The 11,933-nt window shown below is 38.4% G+C and overlaps 1 protein-coding gene across 1 annotated transcript; it reads right to left on the bottom strand.

The window, feature by feature from the left end:
- Positions 1 to 1,098: 1,098 nt before the first annotated feature.
- rxfp3.2b (relaxin family peptide receptor 3.2b) lies at positions 1,099 to 4,120 on the bottom strand. Its single transcript, XM_020632174.2, has one exon. It carries the CDS (start codon positions 3,663 to 3,665, stop codon positions 2,463 to 2,465), a length of 1,203 nt encoding a protein of 400 aa, XP_020487830.1. The 5' UTR covers positions 3,666 to 4,120; the 3' UTR covers positions 1,099 to 2,462.
- Between the last annotated feature and the right edge of the window lie 7,813 nt (positions 4,121 to 11,933).

Genomic DNA, 11,933 nt, shown 5'->3' with positions numbered 1-11,933 from the left:
GTTTGCTGTCCGGAAAAACATATTACTAAAATGAATTGATAATACTCCACCTTCAGTATTAGGCATAAAATAATCTTTGACCTCACACCAATGGAGTATTTAACATATAGGTTCAAGTGTAAAGGTGATGAGTTTTTGGAAATTTGGACACCCTTCTTTAGATATAGTGGTAAAAGACTTGCAAATTCTGTACTTAAGGGAATGATGGATTACAGCCCAGAAAACAGACAAAGGGATATTTTTTATACATAGGGCAGAACATTTTTTTCAAATGTATTTGAATTTTTTATTTGATGCCCTTTATTTTATGCCTTGTTTTCTCATTTTTCTTCAAAGACATTTCTTTTAATGTTATCATTTTTGTAAAAGAAAAGAAAATGCTGCCTCACTGTCAACTGTGGTTATTATACATTGTTTCCTGCACAAGCTTGGATGCCATGGCATTCTTCGTGCCATACTTTGTGGTTACAGGCATAACTATTTTGTCTATAATGTATGGGGTGTGCCATGTGTCTGAGATGTAGATGAGAAATGTAATTTGTGGCCAATGTGTGTTGTCTGTTCTGTTGTACTGTTTGAATTGTCTGTATGTGTGTTTCAAAGTAAAAAGTATAATAGAAATATTTTTTGAAAAAAAAAGAAAAGAATCATGCTTTCACATTTTGCGCAGCCCTTTTTCTATTTGTCTTTGATTAATACGAGTGAGAGTCTAATCCTCACTTACTCTCCGCTCATCAGAGGGGATCAAGAAAAGCAATTTAATTTATTTGACACCAATTCATGTAAACAGCGCATTGTCAGCATCGATGTAGACTATTTGTCCAGCACCGTGTTGATTTTGTTCGTGATTGAATCAGTGGTGCGCAAACACAAGATGAGGAAATGAACTCCCATTAATAAAGAACAGAGGAGTGAGTCCCTGTCATCTAAAGCTGTACCTCTGTCAGTGTAGGAGTATTTACAGAAGCATTAATTCTAACTATATTTTGAATAACTTACAGAGGCTCAGCTGACAACCGCCTAATTCATATCTCCATATATTTACATGTACTTCTACTTAGCCAGGCCGGATTATTCCAAACAGGTCAAATCAAGGGCCATTAGTTAAAAGTTTACTTTTTTGCATTGATTGTGTCAATGCATGTCATTTCCAGAGAAACATCAAACCACCAAAATGCCTTCCATATAAACAATAACGATAGTTACAGTCAAATGAAAATACAGACACATCATTTTGACAGAAGATCACATCATCACGTTGGTTCTATATTGTGATCCTTTTTTATCAAACAGGGAACAGAAGATTGTTGGTGTCTGTGACAGGCCCATGGAGAAATGCTTCATTTTTAAGAATGTTCTGCTTTGATGTGATTTTGAATGTATTCATTATAAGTTATATCTTTTCTACAACATTAACAAATGGCATATACAGATATATGTTCCAGTGGGGTGTGTGTGTGTGTGTGTGTACACAGTCATTTATTGCAGGAAAGACATAAAACAAGAGAAACATTCTCATTTGAATCCTTTAAAGTCTTGATACTCCCGTGTCTTCAGGGACAGCCTTCCTCTCTTACACCTCACTCCTTTAACTGAACATTAAATATTAGATCATATAATATTGCCTTAAAAAACACAGGAAACATTGAAATTCTTGAACCTTTTACTTATTTTATCATGTCATATTTCAGGCATTAATTGTTTTTCTTTTAAATATAATGCATGTAAGGTGATTAACCTTGCCATTTTATGAAACTTTGATCAAACATATTCTGGATATTTGCTCTTATTTTGTATACGAGGGGGAACAATTATTATATATATATTTTTTTTTTTTCAGTTTGCTTTCACTGGTTGAGACTATGTACACAAAATGCACCAAAGGCATACTGGGAAACATCTGGAGAACTTATTTTCTCGTTAATTTCTTTAAATATTGGGCATGATTATTTCTGATCTTAACCCAAGTCACTATATTGCAGTTGGGAAGTTTTATCAAAGAAATGTAAAGATGGTTGGTCGCATTTATAATGCCAATGCTGTGCAAATACAGCTTAGGTTTACTAAAAATTAAACTGAGGTGGTTCGACAGTGTGAATCTCATTTATCATTTACAGTGTTAAATATATCTTGAAAAATATTTTTTTGAGACTTGTTTTGTCTCTCAGAAGCTGAAAGTAATGCAAAGACAAAACCGATGAGAGAGAGAGTCACTGTAAAACAAATAAATATTTCTGCAGCAGAAAGAATCTTGGAGCAGGCAGTGAAAATAGGGCACAACCCTCTGAGCAGTCCATTATGATAATGTTGTTTAAGCCAAAAATATATTTCATATTCTGTGTTGACAGGATGGAGGTAAATGCGTCATTAGTTTATAAATCCAGATCAGTCATAGTATATGAAGGTTTGGCTTTTCCACTTTATGTTTTATTCATTCACTCCTTCACTGTAACCTGTCCATCTCAGACATCCATTTGGACGAGTACCAGAACAGGCGGTGCCTCGGCTACTTTTACCTTGCGAGGGAATAGATGAGTCAGGCTTCTAAAGGAAGGCGTGGCGTGAAGAAGAAGCTCCTTCAAACCTGCCCGAAACTCCTGGCGGATCAGGCAGTAGAGCACAGGGTTGAGGCAGCTGTTTGTGTGAGCCAGGCATACCGTCAGGGGGAAGGCATAGGCCTGAGTGTTGTAGAAGGCTTTGCTGAAGGGCACAAGGTCAAACTTAATTAGCACTCCCCACAGTGTCAGCGCCTGATTGGGCAGCCAGCACAGAAAGAAGGACAGAACCACGATGGCGATGGACTTGGTCACTCTCGAACGACGACTTTGCCGGTTCTGCTCCACCTCTGGATCTGCTGCACCTGTGATACGTCGGCTGAGGATAAAGCGTAGGAGCAGCAGGTAGCAGACAGTGATTATGATCAGAGGAATAAGGAATCCCAGGAGGACTTTCTGCAGCTGGTAGAGACCCAAAAGTATCTGTGGATCCCACCTGCCTGAGTCTGGGAAGCGCACCAGGCAGAGCTCCTCATCTGACACCTGGACGCTGGTGGAGAAGATGGCGTGAGGCAGAGTGGCCAGCAGGGAGACAGCCCAGATGCCTAGGCTTGTCCACTTGGCTCTGGCAGCTGCCGTCCGCCGGCTGTGCATCTTCAGTGAAGAGGAGATGGAGTAATAACGTGCCATGCTCATCGCTGTGAGGAAGAAGACACTAGCGTACATGTTCATGGTTGTGACAGAGCTGATGATTTTACACATCACACGTCCAAACGGCCAGCGGAAGTCCAAGGCGGTGTCCACCGCCCAGAAAGGTAACGTCAGCACAAACTGAAGGTCTGTAATAGCCAGTCCCATCACAAAGCAATTAATTGATGACTGCTTCTGCCGGTAACGTGAGTGCAGCAGATACAGCGCCAAAGAGTTTCCCACCAGCCCCAGGGCACAGACTATAGAGTAGACACATGCGATCATCACACGCACCACCAGACTGGAGTTGTCCCCTTGAAATTCCATGATGGAGTCCCTGGTGAGCAGCTGCAGCCAGCAGTGCAGCGACAGGTTGCTGGTGGATCCTCCGCTACAGTTTCCAGCAATGTCCTCCAATATCATTGGCTGCTCACATGGCTCTGGAGCTGAGGTTTGAACTCCAGACTCATTTAGCTGCATGGCTGGACTCTTCTGCTCACATAACACTATGCAACAGCAAACTTTAACCAGCAATGAGTTCCAAAAAAAGAGAGAAAAAAGTTATTGATGAAGGCATTTTGAGCCCTCTACATGACAGGTTATTTCCAACAGTACCACAGATGCAATCCTCCTCTCCTCTCCTCTCCTCTCTCTAGGACTACTCACAGTTCCCGCGCGTCACGTCTGTTTATATGCTTCACGTGAACGCGCAAAACTCGACGCTCCTGTCCTCACCAGCCTCATGATTGGACCGAAGCGAATTCAGATTCTGATAGTCTCAACCACATCAAAGTATCCCGGCATGTCCGTCAGGGGTGAGGATTTATTAATTTTGACGCGACACTGGCACCTCCGAGATAATCGTGTTAGTGCTGCGCAGTGTGTTAAAGGCTTTTGGGGGAAACAACGGTGCGCGTAAATACGCAATGATGTGTAGAGGATTCCATAGTGAGGACGCAAGTGCTGAATTACATCTGTATTTAGACAAAAACCTGTGCTTGGTGTTGTCACTCTATACGACTGAAAAGGATGTGCAGGTGAAGGATCAAGGACACCACATTGAAACGCTAGGGAACCTTAGTAAAGGCTTTCAATAAAGACAACCTCTATGGATGAGCATTACGCGCTCCGATTTTTTTAACTTATTAACACAAAAAGATTCAATAGTTTTTTTAATTATTTTTTTTCTAGCTTATATTTTTAACTTTGCAATATTCAAGTGAGTATTGTAAAAAAAAAAAAGAAATCACTTACTAAAACATTTCAAATCAAAAACTGTAAACATTTTGAAATACAATGCTTTTTTCCTCTGACTATAACAAAAATATAGACGGAGTTACACTGTGTTGCCTTGAGTTGTTTAAAAATCACTTTCCTGGTTTGTAAGTGTTTTCCTTCCTTTACATTTTGAGGTAAATCAGAAAGACAAGAGTGGATAAAAAGGTTAGTCTTAATCTGTTGTGACCCACTTCTTGTCATCTTAACAACCCTAAAACCGGAAAATCCACGAGCAGGATTGACAGGGTGCCAAGTTCAGTTTTCTAAGCTTTCAAATCTATGATGTAGAATAAATCAGCACAGGCTGTTTCCAAAGCACCGAACATTTTTCAGGTTGTATACAAACCACTTGTCATCTACTTCCTGCTGTGAAGTCCCCTGCACACACTCCACAATGCTGTGGTCATAATCTGTGGCATTACTAATCATGTTTTCTTTTTTATTTGTTCTCTACCTTTGTGTTTGTTTACTGATGAAACAATACGAACAGAGACATATGTGCTCGAGTAAGGTCTGTTGAGTGGGGTTTAGTTGCCTGGCAAAGCATTGTGAGGCCTTATTGTTGGGTTAGTCACCATTTAGTGGACGCTTTGTGATATACTGAGTGAGACAAGGTTATCTTTTGATTGGCTGGTCAGGTGTTAATTAATGTTCGTAAAAGCGAAGACCATTCGAAGAGTTTCGGGTATTTTGTATAACTCTTGTCACCAAGATCCCAGATAAATCAAAATTAATATCTCAAGTGCTGCTTCACATTAAGGCAAGCAAATTGCTGGAGATGGCTCATAGATGTCTCATTACAGTAAAGCTTGCAGATGAGCAATCTACTTAACATTGCGCACAAAAAACTCACATTTCTGACCTAGTCTTAAACAACAAAATGTTTTGGTCTGTCGGATTCTGGAAACCAGCTCCAGAGGGGTTCATGAATAGACAGGTGTAAAATGTGTAATGATAAGGATCTGTTGAAGTGTCAAGAATGGAAAAAAGACGATAATTATACTTCTATAAGACAATAACTGACTGCCTTTGCTGTGTCCCTCTTTTGTTGCTGTAGAGAGATAAGGTAGACAGCTGGTTTCAGGGATGGGTAGCTGTCCTTATTAATCATTTCAATTTGACTGCAGCGAGTGATTAAAATGTTAAAAAGGCAACATCTGTTTCTGGTGTTAGTGCAGTAATCCCTGCCAAACTGACGCGTGAGACACAACAGGTGTGACTATTCATTCTTCCTGTTTAACAGCACCCTTTAACACTAAAAGATGATCAGATGGTTACGTTTTGATGTGGGGTGTTTTTTCCTGCATAGAGAACAGTTCATCTCCTTGGATCAGGGAACACCATGTATTATCTTTCCCCAGTGGCACTAGAGATAACAACAACTAAATATTGACATATTTTTGACAGCAAAATGATCTCAGATTGGGGGTAAGGCTGCCAGATATAGCTGTCCTTGGGTTAACAATCAGATAATGAGCGTTCAGCGTTCTGTGAAGAAAAACACCCAGAATAAATGCGTATTTTTGTATCTCTTTTCAAAAGTCAGACACAAAGTCTTTAACTTGTGTCCTTTATTCAAAATGAAAAGTTTGAATCACAATTCAAGGGAACAAATATCACATATTGATGTACCAGACACATTTATGTATTGTCCTTGAGCTCCTTTATTTGATCCTTTCATTCTTAAATCTCTGTGTGGATAAGAAACTATAAAAGAGTGCTTTCACTATTTGTAAAGAATTACCTAAATAATAAGACCTGTAATTTAAGAGCTTTTAAGTGTCAAATCAAGCGTCTAGCTCAAGGGTAACACAGTGCCTGTTTAATGAAACTTTTAGTTGTTTGTACTGTGCATGTTTGTGTGGAGGTTGTAAGGTGACTTTTATCCAAATGAACCTTAAACACACTGCATCTGAGCTTAAAAGTCTGTTTTCAATTGCAATGATTCTTTATCCCACTGGAAAGCTCAGCTTCCTCTATCTGAGATCTATAAAGACCACGATGAGAAAATTACATTCTAACCGATGTTTTAGAGAAGGGCCATAATTGTCAAAAGCACCTTTGTCTAATAGACATGATGATAAATTAATCTGAAATACCTTTATTTAAATTAGGCTAGGATTAAAATTGAATACTAAATTAATCAAAAAGATCTGCACGGATTTGCATTCCATTCCTTTGACTTAACCAACCAGTCACATTTTACTCCTCTTGAAGGGAAAGAGTTTTAGATAAAGTCTGTGTTTTATAAGGCCAATCAAGAGTGTCTTTCATATACCATATAAACATGATGTCTAAATTTCAAACCAGCTTAAGAAATGTTTGTGCATTAATAGTACATTTTTATAATCAACTGAAATCTATATATTGCTTAAAACTGTCCATCAGGATTAAATCTATCCTTTTCTGTTCTTTTTCCCCCAGCTGCATTTACTGAGCTGGAGATACGCATCAGCCATTTTTCAATGCTGATGATTATATTAGCATAATTACTTTTCAAAATGCTGTAAATTTCATGTACCTTGTTCAACCTTGGATTCATGGAAAATCCTTTACAGATTTTCAAGTTAGAGGACTTGATCGTGAATTGTAGACATTAGAGCAGCGTTCCTCATTGCTGAGCTTGCGGTCCACATGCTGCTCTCCAGGCTTTAACAGGTGGTTTTCATGATACCTTATAATAACAAGATAACGCAGCTGACACATCTTATAAAATGTGGGTTGAAAGTAACTTATTACAAATACTCAAGTTACTGTTATTAAATGGGTTATTTTTGGAGTGTATTTGTGTCAACTAAGAATGAGCCCGTTTATCTGCAGAGGGAGAAGGTTAACTTTGTTGCACCACCATGTTTCTACAGTAGCCCAGAACAGACAAACCCAACACTGTCTCTAGATAATGCCTTTTACAGTTTCTTGCCACTGCAGGTTCTCCTGCATGCTTGGAATGGAAAGATGCAGAGACATGTTGGCAATATGAAAGCTCACCGCTAGATGCCACTAAATCATGCACACTGGTCCTTTAATATTGAAACCTTTCACCTGCATTGTTGTAGCAATATCTCACATGTTAATAACTCTGGGAAATGGTCACAGTAAGGTTTGATTTAGACACAAAAAATACTTTGTTAGTTTTAAAATGTTGTTTTATGTACGTCACTTCATTTCATTGAAGGGACTCACAGCATGAAAGTCAGATAAATTCACATTTTGAAAGGTACAAGTCAACAGTCACTTGGGGCTGGTATATAGTGTTTGTATAGTGTAGTCAAAGCACACTAACTGTGAACAAGATATAGCCGAGACTAAGACAAGACCAAGACATCTGGAGATCAAGACAAAGTCCAGAACAAGACCAAGGCAGGGCCAGACCGAGGCAAGACCAAGAACATGAATATCACAGAAAAATCATCATCTTGTGTGCAGCGGGTGTGTCACTCAGACCGTAACACTGCGAAGGTTGCAGCCGTAACACAACTGGTTTGTAGAGGTGACTGTGACCACTGAACAGAACAGCACAGGAGTAATTTAGACTGAAGATTTGGATTGATTTGATTGAATATCTACTATTGATGCATTAAGAACAGCTAAAAAAGTAATAATCTTTGACTTGTAATTCAGTACATTTTTAGTCATGTAATAGTACCTGTACTTGAGTACAGTTTCTCAGTACTCTTTAGTAAGAGATACAGTACAATACTCTATAAGTTGTTTGCAGATGGTGTCATGTCACTGAGAAGAACACCAGATGGGGGACAGGAAGTGACAATCAAACTTGAGAACCACTGCAGGCGGTATGCTCTTGCTCAGCTTTTCTGTGATCCATTTAGTACAGGTTTGGACATTAACAGAAACAAATTAAGTGAAGGTTAAAGTTTTTGATAACAACTATTCTAATAATCTGTATGTTAAGAATCAATGAAATCATCTAGCCAATATAAAGGTTAAGCTGTTTTTAATTAGGACTGTTTTGACTCAGGGCCGGCCCGTGGCATACTGTAGGCAGTAAAGGCAAATGCTAGGGGCACCTGCCGTCCATACGGGGCATCCTGGCACCCAAAATGAGTGAGAAAGAAAAGTTGAAGATAATAATAACATAAAGAAGGAAACGTGTTTAACTGTTAACTTAACGTTATCTAGTCTTCATCACCTATTTAAAAATGCCCTATTTTCTTGCTCCCGGCTCGTTACCTGCTCTTTGTAGGGGAGGAGGGCAGACGAGTTTTTAAGAAGTGAGTGACACTGATCGTACTGATAAATATCAGGGTTAAATAAATAAAGCTGTAACACATAAAGCTGTATGCCAGTTTTCTTTAAGTGTATGAACACTGTGATTGGTGGTGGAATTAGTTGCAATTCAAGGGGCACCAGCTAAAATCTTGCCCAGGACACCAAGTGGGTTAGGGCCGGCTCTGCATCTCATATTGTATGTTGTAGAATGACAAAATAGTAGGCAAAAAGGCCCAATGATTTTGGTGTCTTGTAGTGTATTATGGCAAAAGTGGCGCTATGTTGCCTTTTCTATATAGGTTCTATATATTTAAATACTGTGCTTTTTGTTATATTCCATCTTGGTTTTCTATACACTAGTCCTTGTGTATGATACTTCTGAACACTGTTCAACCCCTTTTTTTAAAGTGAATTTTCTCTCTAAGATGTTTTACACTTGTGTATGGCATCATGTATTCACCAACATATGACTTTCCAGAAATGATTAGCTTAATTTATGAGTGCCCACATCCCAAAAATGCACATAATTGGACAGAAAAGCATAAACTCATGTTCAATGCTTGTGAATTTGCTTTCTCTTTTCAAAGGTCTTGTCATGCTTTCAGATAACTTGAGTAATAATTGTATTTCTGGATTACTTAACCATAAACCTTGTGTACTCATAAACCATATAGCTAGTCTACATGGATCATATTTTGGTGTTTGTAAATGAGATAATCTTTGCAGAGAAAAAAACTGGATCTTGTGTTCTGAGAAATAAAGATGTAGTGCGATATTAGGGGAAATACAATATGACTTGTAATGATGAATTTGAGCAATTATTGTATCTTTGTACTACTTTTGTTAAGGTGGAGTTGCTCAAATGCATGACGTTTGCATGTTTCAATCAATCTTGAGCTTAAATAATCACTCACTTTGATTACTACATTTGTTCCTGGGCAACCAGTTACCTCAACTGACAGATACTTTTACTAATCTATACTAGGACAATGTCCCTGATTATCACCTCCTCTGATATTTACCTTGGGGGTCTCTGGCTGAAGAATCAGGTTTCCCACGGTAGACTTTTGGACAGTTTTGGACAGAGCACTTTGAGGGAGTGACATTCATTGAAAACAGAGAATGGGTAGCAGTTAATACTGACTATATGATAATATAACTACAGGTTAATCCAATTCACTCATATAATCAGCTCATGAGAAAGAAAGCACACACCATGTTTTAAGTACAATTTTCCCTGCTGGTGTCTTTATCATTAACTGCTCTAACATTTCTTTAAGGTGAGAGATATTTATTCATCCTATTCTGCTGATATTACACAAACAATTTTGGACATAAGAAAGTCTGGTGGTGCTCAGAAATCTTCATCTAAGCACATTACATCTATGAGGGCCCTCATCACACATGGAAAGAAAAAGTCAATTTGTAGATGAAAAGAGAAGATGAGGAGTCTCTGATAAATACTCAGTCTCCCTGTCATTCCTTATGGCTCACCTATCTCAGTATGAGCCAATCCATGCAGAGAGGCCTCTTGGCTCCATGGGGAGTTGGTTAATCAAAGTGATTGGCGAAGGGGCTGATGTTGTAGAGACTTTCCCCATGATTAGAGGAACAACAGAACTAAGTCAAAGAGAGGAAGGTGGGGAAGATGGAGGTCAGAGATGAAGGAACAACAGGTCAACCATCTCATATAACAACTTTAAAGTATCTCAGAGCTTATGTGTATTATGCACCTTCATTTTATACCACATTCTTATTTAAATAAGAGAACAAGATAAATGCAGACACAATTGCTAATTTTTCACATGACTAATTGGTCCCCCAACTACAGACAGTGACAAAAGCCCAGAGCAAAGTCAGTGAATAATAAATTTTTAAAAAGCCAATTAATTAGGTTGGAAATGGTTGAAAAACAAAGCCTGCTGGACACATGGTCTAATCCTTCATTAATTACAAATAAAATCAGTACCTAAATGAGAATGCAATGCCTTTTAAATGTGATACTGGGGCCACCGGATTTGGTCCCTGTTAAAGTTAAACTACTTACAACTAATAACCAACAGGTATAACGTTTTTAGACAGAAGCATGCAGGAAAAATATATATTTAGAACTGAACTTATTTGGATATAGGACAATAATGAATTCTAGGGATAGAAAATAACAGAGAAAGTTCAAAACATCGGGTATCAGACACTTTAGTCAAAGCACACTTTTAGTCTTGACACACGTTTGATGGAACGAGTTCTTGTAAAGACGGACTGATGCTCTTCTTAATAAAGGAAAGGTAATAAGGGTTTGTGGTTGTAAAAATTTGATTCCTTGGAGTCATTTTGAATAAGTTATGAAACAGATCTATTCCTTTAAAAAATTCTTATTTATTTCAGAAGGTGTTTATAAGTTCACAATATAGAAGTATATATCACCTTACAAGAAACTGTGACAAGTATGTTTTCTAAGTCTTGAAACATCAAAATTCATGCTTCAGGGATACACATTAAGACATTATTTTAGAAATAAACACTCTCCTCCCAGCATTTTCTGTCTTTCTTCAGGTGTCCTAATAAAGGCAAAAGGCCAAAAAATTACCTAAAAAATAAAAGGGGAAGTTGAATAGAAACAGGAAATGTGTGGAAGACTATGGGGATGAAATGACACTAAGATCTTGGATTTGGATTCATCACTATGGTTAGGAGATAGTTTTGGTACATTGGGTGCACTCTCTACCAAGTGTGGTACAGGGCACCTATCATAGTTAATATTTGTTTTTCCCCTCAGTTCTCTTCAGCTTTAACACTAGTTTTATGGTTTCTACAGCAGCTCATTCCAGTACAGGTTGTACTCCTTTGATGTTAAGTCTCTCTCACCACAGAAAATGTCAGCCTGGACAAGTAACACCTTAAATGTTAAGATATAATTCTGGCCCAAGTTGCAGCACTTTCATACTATCACAGTGTGGTCTGCACTGACAGACAAGGCACTTTCAGAGCTGTGGAAACAAGCTGCTGCCCGCCTGCATCCAGGAAATATATCAAAAAGCCAATTATTGAAGTCAGAGTCAGAAGATAAGAGGTCATCTGTCCCACCTTTGGCCAAGTCTTCTGTCCTTCTCTGTCTCTGGTCAGGTCAAACCTACTGTACCTGCCCTTTAACAAATGGCTTGTCTAGACTCATATTTTGACAGAAAAGTTGAGTTTCATTAAATAAAGGTCGAAAACATATTTGAAAAAAAAAACAATGTG

The sequence above is a fragment of the Labrus bergylta genome, chromosome 6, assembly GCF_963930695.1.
Source record: "Labrus bergylta chromosome 6, fLabBer1.1, whole genome shotgun sequence".
Lineage (NCBI taxonomy): Eukaryota > Metazoa > Chordata > Actinopteri > Labriformes > Labridae > Labrus > Labrus bergylta.
The sequence above is the reverse complement of the archived record's forward strand: the minus strand, read 5'-3'. Positions and strand labels throughout refer to the sequence as shown.

What these genes read in the sequence shown, in the direction of transcription:
- rxfp3.2b (XM_020632174.2), bottom strand. Translation starts at nt 3,665, where the DNA reads ATGCAGCTAAATGAGTCTGGAGTTCAAACCTCAGCTCCAGAGCCATGT.